At 40.3% G+C, this 18374-nt stretch overlaps 2 protein-coding genes and 1 non-coding gene across 6 annotated transcripts in view; 2 read left to right on the top strand and 1 right to left on the bottom strand.

Moving 5' to 3' along the window:
• SAXO2 (stabilizer of axonemal microtubules 2) overlaps positions 1 to 18374 on the top strand; it is a 39797-nt gene that overhangs the window by 9339 nt on the left and 12084 nt on the right. For 2 of the 3 annotated variants that reach the window (XM_038532982.1, XM_038532983.1), the window contains exon 4: positions 6283 to 8907. The exons of the other annotated variant lie outside the window; for it this stretch is intronic. In XM_038532982.1, coding sequence (XP_038388910.1) covers positions 6283 to 7226 — 944 coding nt within the window. In that variant the 3' untranslated portion in view covers positions 7227 to 8907. Of the gene's footprint in view, positions 1 to 6282; positions 8908 to 18374 lie in introns of those variants that run through there. 3 annotated transcript variants of the gene reach the window in all.
• On the top strand, positions 10692 to 10759 carry LOC119871355. The gene has a single exon (XR_005357463.1). It is a non-coding gene; the product is annotated as a small nucleolar RNA SNORD49 (small nucleolar RNA).
• Positions 15735 to 18374, bottom strand: part of ADAMTSL3 (ADAMTS like 3) — a 337319-nt gene continuing 334679 nt past the window's right edge. For both annotated transcript variants that reach the window (XM_038532980.1, XM_038532981.1), the window contains one exon: positions 15735 to 17872. In XM_038532980.1, coding sequence (XP_038388908.1) covers positions 17766 to 17872 — 107 coding nt within the window. In that variant the 3' untranslated portion in view covers positions 15735 to 17765. The remainder of the gene's footprint in view (positions 17873 to 18374) is intronic.

Below are 18374 nucleotides of genomic sequence, written 5' to 3'. Positions count from 1 at the left end.
GAAGAGTTAGCAAATGGAGAACTATATATTCCCTTTATAGTGATAAAGACCAGCATGAAGGATGAAACAGATGCTTCCCGATACTTAACTCAATAAAATAGGCTTATCCACCCAGTGACAATGTTGGACCACCACTTAGGAGACCAGCTCCTCCAAGACTTCCAGCATGGAAGAAGTGTGAAAATACCTTTTCTCTATTGGCAACTGACTTAGAAGAGTAAGGGGCTGGTTTCTCCCCAAAAATCAACCAGATTTTAAAATATTCTATTGCTTTTAGAGAATGGGGTCTTTTTTTTAGTAAAGTCTATCTTGTTAGTACATATTATTTCTATATTTTTAATAATGTGATTTCATATTTAAGTTTATATCCTTTTCATTCATTATGTGATACAGCTGAATCATATACCTTTATATGAGGTATATCCTCATATAAAACCCATTTATAAAAGTGATGTCACCCACAACAAAAGCAATGGTGTACAGTTTAAATAGGCAATAGCTGAATGCATATGTTTTCTTTAAATATCACCCTTACCGGTTCAATGTGTAAGTGATTGCATGTTATCAGTATGCTATGATCTATGGGGAGGGAGGTCAGGAGCATTGTGCTTTCATCTTTTAGGCTGTGAGCACATAAGATGCTACACAAGGAACAAAATTTTAAGACAATGCACGTGGTGAACAAGTATATTGTTATAATGCAATACAGCATATAGTAATTGCAGTTCTGTATTTACTGGTATGCAGAGGAGGTCATGTATTACCATAACAATTGGACATAAAATAAAATTAGTGAAAACAACTGTGTCTTTTAACAACCATCATAATTTCTTTTCTTTTTTGCCCTACAAGATTTTTTAAAAATATCAGTAATATTGATATTCCCTGTGACTATTACACACACACACACACACACACACATACACACACACGTTCTCTAAGCTCATTACCTGGGTTTCCTGTAGATTTCTATACTTCTCCCCCTATAATCCAATGTTGAGGATTCCTGGGCCTCTGATTTTCTCACTTCTGACCTTTCCTCGTGAGGAAAGGTTATTGTATTTCCAGATGTGGGAGCATGAGACAATAAATACTAAGGGCTAATGCAGTATTCATTCTGTGTGATGATTATACTGCAGGTTTTGTAGGTATTTATGTAAGGATAGGTCTGTAGCTGGCAATAAGTCACAATGAGAAGAGACTCTCTCACTATCCACTGAGAATTGGGAAACAGAGGAAAGACAGAGAGGGAATATGATAATGAGAAAGAAAGAAAAAACCCTGTAGGGCTATGGTGAGAAGGGTAAATCTAGATTCTGGAGATGCAGTTCTATGAGACAAAAATGTATCTGCCCCCAGCACGCTCAGTTTAGAAAGTCATTTATACTGAAATGTGAATGATGAAAATAGGCCAGTATTTGGTTTGATAAATGTTTAAGGATTACTCTGCTCTGTAGTAGGCCCTATAGAGATCTGAATGCAGAGATTTGAATTGAGCATGTTTGTTAACATTTAGATACTTTATGATTGAGGGGAAAAAGCAATAATAGCATAAAAACTAAATAGACATACTAGAAATAAATAATATGTGTTATCATTAGGGAGGAGGAGAATTCACTAGAAAATTAATGGAACAAGTCATGTTCCAAAAATTGAGACTGAGCAAGATAACACTTCAGTCCAGCCTGAGAATGTATTAGAGACCAGTAAGTATTGATCTATAGGAAAGGGAGGGAAATCACAAAAATTAAGATGAAATGAGCAAAAACACATAGAGCCAGAAAAATAAATAAAATAAAAATAAAATGTTGTTCAGTAAACATCTGAGGATTTCAGGAACTGAAGAGATTGGGGTGTACCTCTATAAATGTAGATAGAGATCAGATTGTGAAGTCTTGATTACTAGGCTGGAGAGCTTAGTATTTTTCTTGTAGCTGCTAAAAATGTTTGAATTCTGTTCCCAGATAGGATACAGTAAATGACAGAAAGCCATTATTTCCACTGCAACAGCTAAAAATATGTACAAATTTTTAAAATATAAAAAAATTCTGTTTCATGGCATTAGACAGCTGTGGAAGCAAAGAACTAAAATTGCAGAGATGGAGGAGGCCTTCTTAGGTGACCTAAAATAGCCAACTGTTTACTTCCCTGGGAGCATTTGTCACACCTAAGCCTAGGCTGAAGACTGGGGTGGCATAACAGAGACTCTACTGGGTGAAAGCAAACCAGTGGAGCACCTGATATGTGGACTGGTATGACAAACTGGAATCTATCAGTCCTCCAGATGTATGGCTGATTTTCCCTGTGGGATGTTTGCTGAGTGTTTAGAGGGTATGATGGGCTAGGAGACTAGGCCAGAAAGATCTCACAGAAATATCCTATGGCTGTACTTGGGAGGAAGTGCTTAGGACATAATGTACCACAGAATGAGGACACTACCACAAACACACCACAGTTCCTGTCCTTGTAACTAGAGAAAGATTTTGAAGATTATGTCTAACTAAAAGTGCCTCTGAGCACCAACCTAGCTCAATTCCTAACTCAAGGTGATCTGCCTAACATTGGGAACACCAAGCTTTCTCCTTTTGAAAATAACATTGATTTTAATGTCTGTGGTTTACATATACATGCCATCTAGCATTTGGTAAAATATGAGACCTATGAAAAGTCAAGAAATATCTGGAGAGATGATGGTCAAGAAATTTCCAAAATTGATGCACAAATCAGGTCACAGATTCAAGAAGCTCAATAAAACCCCCAAATAGATAAATACAAAGAATACCACACTTAGGCAACTGTCATCAAACTTCTAAAAGCCAAGTGAAGGTTAATCTTCAAAAGTAGTAAGAAAAACTACACATTATTTATGAAAAGAAAAACTAGACATATGCCTAACTTTTCATCTGAAGTCATGGAAGCCAGAAGATAATGCAATGACATCTTTAAAGTGTTGAAAAACAAAACAAAGACCCTAGAACTTTAAACCCAATGAATCCCAGAATTTTATATCTAGTGAAAATATCCTTCAAAAATAAGGCAAAATAAAAATGTTTTCAGAAACAAACAAAACCCCCAGAGAATTTGTTAGTAACCAACCCATACTATGAAAAGTAGTAAAGGAAGTTCTTCAGGTTCAAAGGAAATGATTCCAGAGGGCAGCATGAAATGCAGGAAGGAATGTAACACACAGAAAGGGTAACTTTGTGGATAAATATAAAAGAATATTGACTTCTTAAAGTCAAAGTTATATTACGTATTTTATATTAATATAAAAGTAAAATGTAATAGCACAAAAGACAGCAGCGTGTAAATGGAATTACACTGTTGAAAGTTTCTTCCACTTCTCCAGAAGTGGTAAAAATATCGGTTTAAGTTCAAGTAGGCCAATAAGGTCCCCTAATACATAAAAATGCATTTTTATTCTAATAGTAGGGCAAGTTCTAATTAAAATGCTAATGGAGGGATCCCTGGGTGGCGCAGCGGTTTGGTGCCTGCCTTTGGCCCAGAGTGCGATCCTGGAGATCTGGGATCGAATCCCACATCGGGCTCCCAGTGCATGGAGCCTGCTTCTCCCTCTGCCTATGTCTCTGCCCCTCTCTCTCTCTCTCTCTCTCTCTATGTGTGTGACTATCATAAATAAATAAAAATTGAAAAAAATTAAAAAAAATAAAATGCTAATGGAGAAAACTGAATAATAAAAATACCCTTTATCCAAAGGAAGGCAGAAAATAAGGGGTAAGAGTAAGGAAACAAAGAGCATGTGAGAAGAGTCAAAAGCAAATAGCAATATAGTCAACTTAAATTCAACTACAGCGTTCACTATTACATTAAATGTAAATGAAATTAAAATTTCAATTAAAACTTCAAGATTGATTATTCAGTTGGAGCATACAGAATTTCCATTTACCTCTCAAAATAGAGATATCTAGTAGGAAGGTAAATATGTTGGTTTGATGTTCGAAAGAAAGCCTGGAATGGAGATTCAGCCTGTAGAAGTCATCAGCTTACAGGCAGTATTAAAAGTATGGGAGTTGTTTGATGATATGTAGATTGAGAAAGAAATGCCCATGGTGGAGCTCCTTGGTTTTATAAAGGTTATTTCCAAGTCCGTGGTGCCATAAGATGCCGCAGGGAACAGGTTCCAAAGTACCAAGGAAGAGAACTAGCATATGCAACTTAGGACTTATGTCCTCAAAAAGGAACATAGAACAGGTCACTAATAAGGATGAGGTTGGAGCTCTGCATACAGACATTCATGGTGAGCAAAAGCATGCAGGCACCTCATGGACTTCAAGTGGTTCAGAAGCAAGCAAACTTCCTAACTAAATTTTAGTGGCTAGGACTCAAAAGAATGAGCAGAGGAAACTGAATTGCCCTTATCTAATCAGGACAATACTGCAGTTGCCAAATGACCAGACTGTATTGTTAGATGTGCATGGCGTTATGCTTGCCTTTCTAGAAGTGTCCATAAGATACTAAAATCAGATGATATTAATAAAGACTATGATGTTTTAAAGGTATCATTAGAATGTTATTAATAAATATTCCAGAGTAAACAAATAATCAGTATTCCAGGCATATGAGCATAGGCATATGTATAAAAGGAAAATCAATTTTCTGCAGTTATCTGGAACTGATATTCATGGTAACATGTGCTGTCAAACCTTGTGTCTCAGTTTCCAAATTCTTACTTCCTTTTTGAAAATTGAAGCTAGTGGTTGGTAAGGGAGAAATACTCATTTCTATTTATTTTCTCTCATAAAATTAACATTTTCCTCAGTTGTTTTGGCAGTAAGGTGGAACTCTAGGCCTTCAAAAGCACCCTGTTACTTCCTTTTAGTTTCTGAAAAATTGTGTTATGATTTTATACATTAAAAGGGAAAGAATATATACAATCTTTGTAAAGATTCCAAAGATTAATTTATAAAAGACAGAAGTTATGCAAGATAACGTATTAGAGTCTAGACTAAAGTCCATGTAATGTCTATTGGAAAGGCCAAAACTCAAATGCTTTTTACATGGATACCTACTTTGGAGAGAAAAATTCTTCATTCACAGACATTTCTCCCACAACGGCCAAGTTGTGGACTGAATGATTACTTCTACCCCATCAAGCTACTGATATTTGGATGAGAGTAGATGCTTGGCCCAAGAGACAAGACAAAATAGTCTGGCAAGAAGAGATGAGCTGAGTAAGCCATTCTTCTTCTTGTGAACCCAAATTTGAAAAAATGGAGCTAGATAAAAGTGAGAGATGAATCTAAAAGGATGCCATGAAGTAGAAGCTGTGGTAAGGTGAAGACTTCAAAATCCACCCGTAAAAAAAAATCCACCTGTAGGGTAACAGAACTGATAAACAGGCAGAAGAGCCCAGGTAGTAGAGTAGCAATCAGACCAGATGCGTGCAGAGAAGTTAAGATGCTGTAATAGAAACCATGGGCTCTTGCAGAGAGGGAGGGAGGGAGTAGCTCTTTCTTTCCTCAAGCTTCCTCTGACCCTGACAGCTTTCCAGTACCAGTTCCCTGGAAGCCTTTACTGTGAACTCTCTTTTTCTTGAAGCATCATGAAGGAACCTCTGTTGTTTGTAACCTGAAGTATAAAATAGGTTAGTTGCTGTTTGAAAGCACTCAGTTCAGGCCTCTGGCCTCTAGATGGCCCTTTGTCTTTTAGTGACACCTTGAAGTCCATTTTCTGAGAAGGTAAAGTTGAAGGTAACGATCTTTCTTGGATAGTTCAGGTGATTCTGTATGTTTGCTCAGAGCATCTGGTAGGCTTTCCTATAGTATAATGGAATTGAAATTTTCTCTCCTTTGAGGAGTCCCTCCAAGGCAAAGAATAATGCTCACATCACTTTTGCCCACGTATCTGGGCCTTTGATTTTATGTTAATCTCTAGATTTTATGGTTTACTTTAGCATTTCATGAGTTATGGTGAAAATCCCAACCAGTTCCTGAAAAACACAGCCATAATCTCCTAAACTCTGTCTTTACTCAAAACACAGGCTTTCAAAAACTATCAACAATCCAAGCTCAGATGTTCCATTCCCTTGTGTATTCAGGTAAATCTAGAAGTAGAAAGTTATACGTACTAAAGTGGGGAGATAGGAAGAGAAAAGTGGATATGAAAAAAACATAAATCAGAGGAATCTGAGCAACTTCATACTTGATTAGTGTTTTCTGAAGGAAATGGAATGATGTTTGACAATGAGAGAAGTAAGTCATGATTTTTAGAAGATGGTTGTTTTCTTCAGTATTTTAAAATGCTCTCTTTTTTATTTTCAAGATGATTATAGAGCTTGGGACATTCAGAAAATTGACCTTTATAAACCAGAACAAACTTATCATCCCCCAACTGTGAAATTTGGAAATTCAACTACATTTCAGGATGATTATGTTCCTCAGGAGATAAAGCCTAGGCAAAACTTTAAACCCAGCCCTGTGGCCAAATGCTCTACAGTTCCTTTTAATGGTGATACAAGTCATCGCCTTGATTATGTACCTTATCAGCTAGAATTCAAGTTTGCAAGGCCAAAAGAAGTGTACAAGCCAACCAGCCAACCCTTTGAGGATCTCACAACTCACCGATATGACTTTCAGGGTCTTGTAGGTGAAACTGCAAAAATCTGCAGACCTCCATATACCAGAGTGACCCAAAATGCTCATTTTGAAGGAAGTACTGAATTCCGTGAAAGCTTTCAACCATGGGAAATTCCACCACCTGAAGTCAAGAAACTACAAGAGTATGTCCCACCTACAGGTACCATGCAGTTAAACAGCACGAGCCATCTTGACTATGTTCCCTATCAGATCAAACGTGTTGTTCCCATCAGACCAGTTTCTCAGAGAAGAATTAACAATTTTCCTTTTCAAGGAAAAAGCACCACAAAGGAAGATTTTCCAGCCTGGGAATGCTGTCGTCAAGGTCTTATTAAGCAGCAACAGCAGATTCCCAACCCATCTGGAAAATTTGATGGTTGGAGCACTTTCAGGTCTCACTATGTGCCACATGAGCTGGTTCCAACAGAGAGCTGCAAACCTGCACATGCTTTGTTTAAGAGTTCTGCTCCATTTGATGACACAACCATGTACTCTATAGAGTACACACCAAAGAAACAGGAAATCTGCCCTGCTAGCTATCCTTCTCCTCCAGGGTATATCTTTGAAAATACAAATTCTCGAGGTCATAAATTCTTCCGCAAGATCATGCCCACAGTGGAGGCCTTCTGATCATCAACTCATGTTTGAAAGGAAGCTAACAGATATTGGTTTTCTATGGGCAAAGCCAACTTTTTAGAGGGGGAGAGCAGAAGAGTGAGAGAGAGAATATTAAGCAGGCTCCACATCCAGCACAGAGCCCAATGCGGAGCTCGATTTCACAACCCTGAAATCACGACCTGAGCTGAAATCAAGAGTTGGACACTTAACCGACTGAGCCACCCAGCCACCCCAAAGCCAATTCTTTTTTTAGTAAAAATTATTTATGGGAGAGCTAAAACAAATCATTTTTAAATTTTGAACAAGAAAATCAGAAAATTAATTATAGGAAATAAGGACATTAAAATCCATTTTTTAAGATCAATCCATTGATATTCTTTACCAAGATTGTTCTTTAATCTGTTATTCTGAAAGTTGAATAATAGACATTCATTCCCATCTGAAGTACTTTAATTCCCAACATACTGTTTGGTAGCTTGTCTCCAATTGATTATCATTTATACCTATGTTTTAAATTATGGCAACTACCTGGTTATTTACGTACCAGTTGCCAAGTATAAAACACGTTAGAACTATATAGGCACACCTCTGAAAATGATGCATGGATTCCCTCATCCAAGACAATGGCCTTCATTTCCTTAGACATCAGAGTATCTATGCGGTGTACTTTGGTGGTGTTGAGGGTGATTGCACTGTTCTTCACCACGTTCAAGGTCATAAGAGGAACTGTGGTGTGACAAGCAAAGGCTCTGCGGGCTGGGAATCAAGGCTCTGAGCATGGGTTCCAGTGACATCACCCTAGGCCAATGACTCATGTCTTTGAGCCCCAATGTCTTCATTTGTAAAAGGACACCTGCCCTGCTTAGTTCAACATTCTGTTTTGAGCATCAGATCATATGACTCATCGTAAGCTGAAAGTAAAAATGCTGAACAAATCTCAGGAATTCTTAATAAGTCCCTTAATCTCTTTTTGCACTTGTTTTCTCCTTTTTCAAAGTAGGGTAATTACCTACTCAATACTCACTTTCGGGCCCAAGGCAAAGATTGTAAAATGACCAAATTTGCGTTGAACTTCTGAGTAGTTTGGTTCCTGGGAAGAGTCTTGTCCTCCATAGTCATGCAAGTGCCTGCAAGCTTCTTACAGAGAACAGAGAGTTTGGATTAGGAGAAGAACATGGTTTGAAAGATCTCATTTACAAGAAGGAAAAAAGTATTTGTGAGAGTAGTTTTAGGAATGATGGACAGCTCTGAAGGATCCTCAGGGTGACCTTGGGTAAGGATGCATCTAATTGCCATGCCTAGAGTCATTGTTCCGAAGCAGCACCAGGCTTACAATGGGGCATAATCTTGTCCATCTCCAGTGTGAGCTGAGTACTAAGGTTGGAGGGAAAGCATGATGCCAGTAAGTGAAGGGGGAAGAACATGTTGCATTTATAAATGCTGAAAATTTCCTAATGAATCAAACTCCTGTTTTGTTTTCTTTGATAAATGATTGCATTATGAGAGAGGATGATTTATTTTTTTCACAATGTTTGGTCTTTTATAGCTTTAGAGCTGTTTCAAACTATATGCTAAAATGTTTTTAGTTGTTTGAAAGTAGCTTGTTTTTATTTATGTTTGTATTTATTAGTGAAAATTATGACATGTAGAATTTTATATTTATGCAACATTAATAAAGCATCAATAAAATGAATGAATTTTCATGAAATCATTTCTGTACCAAATTTTCTCTGGAAAAGAGAGCTTTTTAATAATGTCTTATCTAATTTAACCTGTACATAACTAGGTATTCCTACCTTTCCAATAGAAAACATTATTATATACTCAAAATGAAACAGTAGGAAATATGATAACACTCTCAACCTAGCCCATTTTCTGATGCTGGACGTTCAAATCCCCCTGCAATCTAATGGGGGTGGTCTCCTCTTGAGACAAAAGTTACTCATAATAAGATGTATCCTGGCAATACATCCCAAGGCAATGTGACTTGAGCTGAGGACACAAAGATGAATAATGATGTGTCCCCATAATCTAGCAGTTACTATAATAGGTGTGACTAAGATTGGAACAGGGTGTACATGGGCCACTTTGCCTGGGGGTTTAGGAAAAACTTCCATAGAGAGAGGACAGCCGAGCTGAATCTTGAACAGTCAGTAGGCACTTGCCAGGTCCAGGAAAGCAGGAAAGGGGGAAATAAGGTGAACACAGGTACAGAGGGATCTATAGCTGCATGCATCACCTGATTCATGGTGTCTTTAGGTCTCCTTGAAATATGTACTGCACAGGCACACACACACAGCACTGTAAAAACACTGGAAACCAGTAATATTTAACAGCCTGCCAGATCCTAGAAGCAATTTTTACTAAGCCAAACCAGGATGAATCCAATGAAGAAAGCAGGCACTAGGGAATTTCCACCCCCACCCCATCCTGTGTCCACTGTCTCCCTGCATATCCTTATCATGGAAAATGAGCCTCACAGACTCAGAACGGGCTTGTGGTTTATAAGGCTGAGTGAACCCTGTGGTAAACTAGGGACTTCGGGTGATTCGGATGTGTCGGTGTAGACTCATGGATTGTAACAAACGTACTGCTCTTGTTGGGGCTGTGCATGGCAGGGGAGGGGGTAGGGGGTACAGGGCATCTCGATACCTGCAACTCCATTTTGCTGTGAACCAAAACTGCCCTAAAAAGACTATTAAAAAAACTGCTGGGCAGGAAGAGGAGGGAAGTGTTCACTAGTCAGAGGTTGGGAACCCCATACTCCTGCTTAATAAGATTTACAGATTTGAGGGGCACTGGGGGGCTCAGTGGTTGAGCGTCTGCCTCTGGCTCAGGTCGTGATCCCAGGGTCCTGGGATCGAGTTCCTCATTGGGTTCCCTGCAGGGAGCCTGCTTCTCCCTCTAGCTGTGTCTCTTCCTCTCTCTCCTTGTCTCTCACGAATAAATAAAATCTTTAAAAAAAAAAGATTACAGATTTGATTTTGTATGAACCTACTGCCTAAGGCCCTAAGAACTGCTGTGTGAAGGGAGGCACCTCCTAATACAAAGGCAAGCAGAGCCCCCTTGAACAGCCCTCAGAGAGGGGGAGGGTGAACTTTGTAATCCTAAATTAGCAAGCTTCAAAAAGGCTGTTTAAAAAGAGGGTTGATAATATGTTTCTGAAAGGGTCACCATGTCCAACAGAACACGAGAAGTCTTATATTCTCTCAAGGCTTCAGCTTTTTTCCCCTCTCCACCCAATGCTGTTTTATGTGGATGTGCAGGTTTTACCCTGTGTCATCCGTCCCCAACCTACCCAGGGATATAGCACGTGGTTTGGTAGCTGCTCTCTAGGGCAGCTGGGCCTGTCACCATCACTCCAACATGGCCATCAGCACTTCTTTATTTGTAGCCTGTATGGAACTATCACTGCTCACCAGGACAGGTGGCTGGGAGAGCCTCACCTTCAGCAAGCATTTAAAAATGCTAAGTCTATGCTCTAATCAAATCATGATTAGGAAGTGACATCAGCAGGGATCACTGACGATAATTCCTGGCTGATAGCAGAAGAAGGAAGGAAGGAAGGAAGGAAGGAAGGAAGGAAAGGAAAGGAAAGGAAAGGAAAGGAAAGGAAAGGAAAGGGAAGAAAGATAGAAGGAAGGAAGGAAGGAAGGAAGGAAGGAAGGAAGGAAGGAAGGAAGGAAGGAAGGAAGGAAGGAAGGAAGGAAGGAAGACGGAGGAGGGGGAGGGAAGGGAGGAAGAAAAGAAGGATGGAAGGAAGGGAGGCAGGAAGGGAAAGGGAGGCAAGAAAAGATGCTGAGTCTAGAATAGTAATGGGAACTACATCTTTTTAATTTTTTTAGGATTTTATTTATTCATGAGAGACAGAGAGAGAGAGAGAGAGAATGAGGCAGAGACACAGGCAGAGGGAGAAGCAGGATCCCTGTGGGGAGCCCAATGTGGGACTCGATCCCAGGACCCCTGGGATCATGACCTGAGCCGAAGGCGGACGCTCAATCACTGAGCCACCCAGTGCCCCTAATTCTTCTTCCATAGACTAGTATATGTGATCTTGCACAAATTATTTTCCCTCTCTGAACCCGTTTCTTCATATACAAAATAGACTTCAAAGGATGTTTATCCAGAATATTTAACGAATATTTAAAACTCAAGAACAAGAAAAAATAGGTAAAAGATCTAAACAGATACTTCACCAAAGAATAGATAGAGATGGTGTCTTATTTTGCTAAGGCTACAGTGTCCCAGACATTTACTGTCTCTCAGTCCTGGAGACTGGAACCCCGAGATCAAGGTGTTGACAGAGTTGGCTCCTTCTAGGGCCAGTAGGAAGAATGTGTTCTGTTCCTCTCTTCCAGCTTCTGGAGTTTTGCTGGCAATCTAACATTGCCCGGCTTGTAAATCTCTGCCTTCATCTTCACATGGCACTCTCCCTGTGCGCAAGCATCTTGTCCCATCTCCCCTATTTGTAAGAATGCCAGTCCTACTGGAATTCACAGATATAGGACTCTCCCCAGTGTCACCTACCCCAACGATCTCATCCTAACTTGCTTATCTAAAAATACCCTATTTCCATATAAGGTCATATTCTGGGAGTTAGAAACTATTTGAGGGGAAGACACAATCCAACCCATGAGAAATGGCAAATAAGCATGTGAAAAGGTACTCAATATCATTAGTCATTAGGAAAATTAAAATCAAAACTACAATGAGCTATCACTACACATCTATCAGAATGGCTACAAAAGGTAATACAGGGGATCCCTGGATGGCTCAGTGGTTTCATGCCTGCCTTTGGTCCAGGGCATGGTCCTGGAGACCGGGGATCGAGTCCCACATCGGGCTCCCTGCATGGAGCCTGCTTCTTCCTCTGCCTGTGTCTCTGCCTCTCTCTGTGTGTCTCTCATGAATAAATAAATAAAATATATTTTTAAAAGATAACACACACACAAATCTGACAATCCAGGCATTGTGGAAAATCATTTGACAGTTTATAAAGTTCAACATACACATACACATCACATGGCTAGAGAGAAGCAGGACAAGGGGATTTTAGGGGTTGATGGAAGTGTGTAGGAAATGGCTGGTGAACAACTGTCTGAATTTTTCAAAACTGTTAGAACTGGAAACCGCAGAGTCAATTTTACTGCATGTAAAATTACAAAAACCATCCCCCAGGATGAGAGGAGAACCCAAGAAAGAATGCAGACTGTGACACATGTGTCTAAGGGAACAACAAATGAGTCATGTAACCACACTGAAGAGGGTGCAAGGAAAAGGGATGACCTAAGGAATTTTGGAAGACAGTATTCTTTTCTTTTTCTTTTTCTTTTCTTTTTTTTTTTTTTGGAAGACAGTATTCTGACTGAACACTAGAAAGCTATAGATAAAAAGGATCCCACACGAACACAGTATTCCAGTCAATAAATTGTTTTTCTGTCACCGGGCTATAAACCAAGAAAATGTATTGTAGGTAATGAGAGCTAGGCTTCATGTCAGAAAGTGTCAGAGAAAGAAGCTACAAATAAGAAAAAAGTGTCAACTGTAATAATGATCCTGTGGTGCTGGGTTGACATTTGAGATTTCAGCGTGAATTCACAGATGCAGAAATAAATAGATGTGTATGCATAGGTGTGTGTGTGTGTGTGTGTGTGTGTGCACGCACCTGTGCATGCATGGGTTAGTATATATGAAATCAACCTAAGAAACCCCATTACCTGTTTCTCGTCCCCCCACCTCTGGTAACCAGTAGTGTCTTCTCTAGAGTTAAGAGTCTGTTTCTAGGCTTGCCTCCCTCTCTCCCTCCCCCCCTTTTTTTTTGTCCTTTGATCATTTGTTTTGTTTCTTAAATTCCACATGAGTGAGGTATTTGTGTTCCTCTGATTGACATTTCACTTAGCATCATACTCTCTGGCTCCATTCATGTTATTGCAAGTGGCAAGACTTCATTCTTGATATAATATTCCATTATATATACACCACATGTTCTTTATCCATTCATCAGTCCATGGACACTTGGGCTGTTTCCATAATTTGGCTATTGTCGGTAATGATGCTGTAAATATTGAGGTTCATGTGCCCCTTTTAAAACAGCATTTCTGTATTCTTTGGGTAAATACCTAGTAGTACATTTGCTGGATCACAGTATAGTTCTAATTTTAACTATCTGAGGAAACTCCATACTGTTTTCCAGAGTGTTTGCACCAGTATGCATTCCCACCAACAGTGCAAGAGGATTCCCCTTTCTCCACATCCTCACCAACATTTGTTTCTGTTGTTGATTTTAGGCATTCTGACAGGTATGACATATCTCACTGTAGTTTTGATATTTCACTTCCCTGATGATGAGTGATGTGGAGCATCTTTTCATGTGTCCGTTGGCCATATGAATGTCTTCTTCAGAGAAATGTCTGTTCATTTCTTCTGATCTTTTTGTAATTGCATTATTCATATTTTGGGTGTTGAGTTCTATAAGTTCGTTATGTATTTTGGGTACCAACCCTTTATCGTATATGTCAAGTGCAAATATCTTCTCCTATTCCATAGATTGTCCTTTAGTTTTGTTGATTATTTCCTTCACTGTGCAGAAGCTTTTTATTTTGCTTAAGTCCCATTAATATATTTTTGCTTTTGTCTTCCTTGCCTCAGGAGACATATATAGAAATAAGTTGCTATGGCCAATGTCAAAGAAGTTATTGCCTGTGTTCTCTTCTAAGATTTTAATTGTTTCAGGTGTCTTATTTAGATCTTTACTCTACTTGGATTTATTTTTGTGTATGGTATAAAGAAAGTGGTCCAGCTTCATTCTTCTGCATGTTGCTATCAAGTTTTTCCAACACCATTTGTTGAAGAGACTGTCTTTTCCCATTGGATATTCTTTCCTGCTTTGTCAATTAGTTGACCATATAGTTATGAGTACATTTCTGGGTTTTCTATTCTGTTTCATTGATCTATGTGTCTATTTTTGTGCCAATACCAATTTCTTAGTTGTGATCACTGTATTATGGTTATGTAAGATGTCAAGGCTAAAGGAATTTAGGTGAAGGGGATACCAGAATTCCCTGCAGTGCTTTTGTAACTCTTAGTCATCTCAGTATAAAAAATTAAAAAAAAATAGTTTGACCTAGTCTGCCTGACTCATTACCTAATGAAGGAAGCCCTCTATCCATCACCTATCAATAAATTTACTTCTAATTTTCGATGTCATTCTACACAACTGACAATATGTTAGATGCTGGTACTGGGAGTAAGCTTCACCTGGCAGAGGCCAGGGTTCAGTAAAGAACTGTGGAATGTTGCCCAAAGCTTGAGAAGGGGAATTAAGGAGCTATGCATGAATACCTGCCCTGTTGGAACCTTCCCTCTCTTTGCACTTGGGAATTAGGGCTTGTTGCAAATTTCACCTATCCTCTGTTTATTTCAAAGAAAAGCCTGGGGATGATCTCTCCTTATATTTTCCTAGAATGACATTTTTCACCTTTTCTCTAGTTGTTGATATGTAAGAAATAGAGTATTTGGGTATTTATTTCATCATGTACATGAGAGGACCCAAGCCTTGCATTAGAGCTCAGACTATAATCTGGATTTTTCAGTATCCTTGTGTAGTTACTGCAGGTCATAAAGTATTTGAGACTACCAAGAAAATAGTAGGGAGTTCCTAGGGAAATTTATCTGAATTGGAAATGACATCCCTCACATTTCCTGTCCCTCCAATCCTTGTAACCCACATAGGCCTTAGTTTGATAGAGAGAGAGAGAGAGAGAGAACAAAAGGGAAGAAAAGAAAAGAGAAAGGAAGGAGGGAAAAGAAAGAGAGAGAGAAGGAAGGAAGGAACAAAGGAAGGAAGGAACGAAGGAAGGAGGAGAAGAAGGGAGGAGGGAAAGAGGAGGGAAGTGAGAAGGAAAGACAAAACTATATTTTTAGACATTTGAGGTGTCCAATTGCTAATCTCCCATGTGGCTCGGCCTCATGAGGTTAAGAGTCTCACAAGTTACTCTACAATGATTGATTTTTCTTCAATGAACGACCTTAGAAACCCCAAGGCTCAAGGCAAATGGCAAGGAATCTCAAATTCAATGACTGTGACTGTAAAGACTCACTGCCAATCTTCAAGCATGAAATGGCTGGAACACAGAGGAAGGGCTTCCTCACCAGCCGCTGCCAAAAAGCCTTTAGGCGCAGACATCTCTCAAGTCCATTCCTAAACTCATAAAGGGCCAAAAATAAAAGGGTATTAGTACCTCCTGCTGTCCTACTACCACCTACTTCTCTGATGTCTCCGGCCATCCACTTGGGACTCAAGCCCTTCTGCCCTTGACATTGTTTGCATTACAGTCCCCAGGGTGCAAACGATTGGGGTAAGGGAGTCAGAGGGAATCTTGTGTGATCTGTCCTGTATCTTGTAACCCACCCTTCCTAGGACAGGCCAGGGCAGCGAGCCCATCAGGTTTGCTCCCGGATTCACAAGCCAAGGTGACGATACTCAAGGCTGCCAGAAATGACACAAATAAGCCACCCACATTTATAAGGATGCCACTGAATAATCAAAGTAAATTTATTTCTGAATTACTTAAGGGTCATGAGAGAAACATTAACTCTTATAGGAACAGTAGTAAAATACAGTACACAGGAATGTCACTTGAATGATAAGACAAAAGTACAATAGCAAGTGAAAAATAGCAACTTTAAATACAAAGACAAAGCAATTTAATCAGAAATTTTGTTAATCAGAAAAAATATATGTCCCATGTCTTTATTACATACTGTACAAAATAAAATATTGCACCTTTAAGTCATATAATAAATATGTACAAAGAGTATTTTACAAATGATCTTTCTTTTAATTTAAAAACCTTCAACAATCAAGTGTGATTGATGATTAGCAACCCATGGGCTGGTGTGTGCCCTTCACATCCCTATCCATCCCGGCCACCAAACCCTCCACGTACAGTAGTGCTCATTGCCAGTGTCAGTGAGGCTGAAGTTAGAACACGAGAGCCGGTGCTCAGAATATATGGTAGAGAGACTCAGCAAGCTTGTCCACAGACAAACCCAAAGCCCTCATGTGCTGTTCACTTATTTATGATCAGGGACGAGGTGCAGCACAACCCGCCTTGGGTGACGTGGTGGCCAACTGGCTGTGGGCAGCACAGGTACAGGCAGCAGGGATGCTGAGTAAGGAGGGATGGCCATTTCCTTGGGGTTGTGTGCCATCTAAAGACATAACTGGTAGGATATAAGGGAAAAAAGCCCCAGAACCTAATCAGCTTTAACAATTTCACGCAAGCCCCGGACTACTTCAGCAGAGACAATTCATTCCAAATTGACCCTCCACCCTGACAGTATCACTAACACCAGCACTGGCCCCGGTCTAAACACAACCCGACGCAAGCAATCCAACGCAACCCGACCTGGCCCTCGCCCCAACTGCCAAAGCCAACCAACTCCAGCCCTCCTCTGACAGAACCTCCGTTCTCACCTAAACCAATCCTGACACTTAAAAGGAACCCTAAACTTACTCACCGAATCCTAACTCTGACCCTTAGCCCTAACATAACTTCTAGCCTAACCCAAGTTCACTTTGGATTTACCAACTAATCAGTTCGAATTAAAACTATTGACTATAAACAATCCTTTCCAACCACCTTGTTTCATATTTAGATTACTTTCTTATAATCTTCCTGGGAAATAAAAAAAATCCTTAGGAGTACTATTTTATGCATAAATTAGGTCTAATAAGGCTTTTTGATTTTCTGTTTGTGTGCAAGAGAATCGTGCTTAGAAAAAGTTTCATTCACAGCTCTTAAAAGAAAGCTTTGAACACACTTCAAAATCAGTAGAAAAGGTGAGCCTTCCCTCTCCTTTAATTTCCAAGATGCCTCATTTGGTCACAGATCTCTGGGTTTGTGAAACTGGCAGCGGCACTTACTCTGTGTTTTCTTCCCCGGATTCTATACAAGCAAGGACAAGATGCCACCCCGCCCCACCCCCGCCCGGTCCTTGGGTCAGTCAGTGCTGCAAACTTGTCCAGAGTGACTGCCTCTTATTTGCACGTTAGACGTAAAGACCCACAAAAATGCCACTGGCGCCACTCATGCCACCTTAACAACTACTGGCCAGAGAGCTTCTAAAGTGTGAATGCCTATGAACCTGGTGAGATCCTAAAACCGGAGAGAAGAGGAAGTCAGCAGTTGCTGTGTGTCCCTCACGTCCTCAGGACATCCTGCCCTCTCTGGGTCTACACGTTATAGGAAGCAGCAGCCCGTGACAATGCACTGGGGAGGACACCGGCAGGGCCCCAAGTGCAATGGCACACTTGCTACAGTATTTTTGTTCGTCCCAGAAAACATCATCTCAAAGAGCTGGGATTAAAAACCAGCCGTGGGGAAAATATTAGTATGAAATCCCACCAGTGGTGAGTTGGCATAGACCCCTGAATGCAGAATCTAGAGTTTTTAAAGAAATAACATGTTTCTGAATCAGCTACATGGGGAAAAGAGCTTTTACATTTCTGTTCTATCTTCACAGCAGCATTACGACTCCACCACAGGTTTACCCTTCTTGACATGACCGGCAGCACCTCTGTTTGTAGAGATCCAGCGAACACAAACTGAGATGCTTTACAAACATACAGTAGTGAGTTGTGTCTGAGCAGTCTCCTGCAAAAAAAGGAAAAAAAAAAAGATATCCACTGAACACATAGCTCATTAGAGAAGTAAACACACACACACACACACACACACACACACACTTTGAGTTAATGACAAGCATATACTGCATGATCAGAGTGAGCTGGAGAAACTGGGCTTGGATTCACAGCCCCGGGAATACAGCCAGTGGCACTGTGACAGTGCCAGGTGGTGACAGCTGGCACCTGGACTTGTGGGGGAGCCCAGCATCATGGAGAGAGCTGTTATATCATTTTGTCTTATACCTGAAACTAATGCCACGTTGTGCATCAGCTAGGCTCAAATACGAAAAACTGAACACAGCCCCACCCCACTAGGCTTGGGTGAGAGCCATGGCCCCACATGACAGCCAGCATACCCGGAGCTTCCGTCTCAGCCAGGCCAAGTGGCTTCACCTGCTCTCCAGGCCTCACGGCCCCTCTGGCCTCAGTTCTTAGAACAGGGGAGCATGGGCCCCTGGGAGAGCTGATAA

Source organism: Canis lupus, chromosome 3 (assembly GCF_011100685.1).
Source record: "Canis lupus familiaris isolate Mischka breed German Shepherd chromosome 3, alternate assembly UU_Cfam_GSD_1.0, whole genome shotgun sequence".
Lineage (NCBI taxonomy): Eukaryota > Metazoa > Chordata > Mammalia > Carnivora > Canidae > Canis > Canis lupus.
The sequence above is the reverse complement of the archived record's forward strand: the minus strand, read 5'-3'. Positions and strand labels throughout refer to the sequence as shown.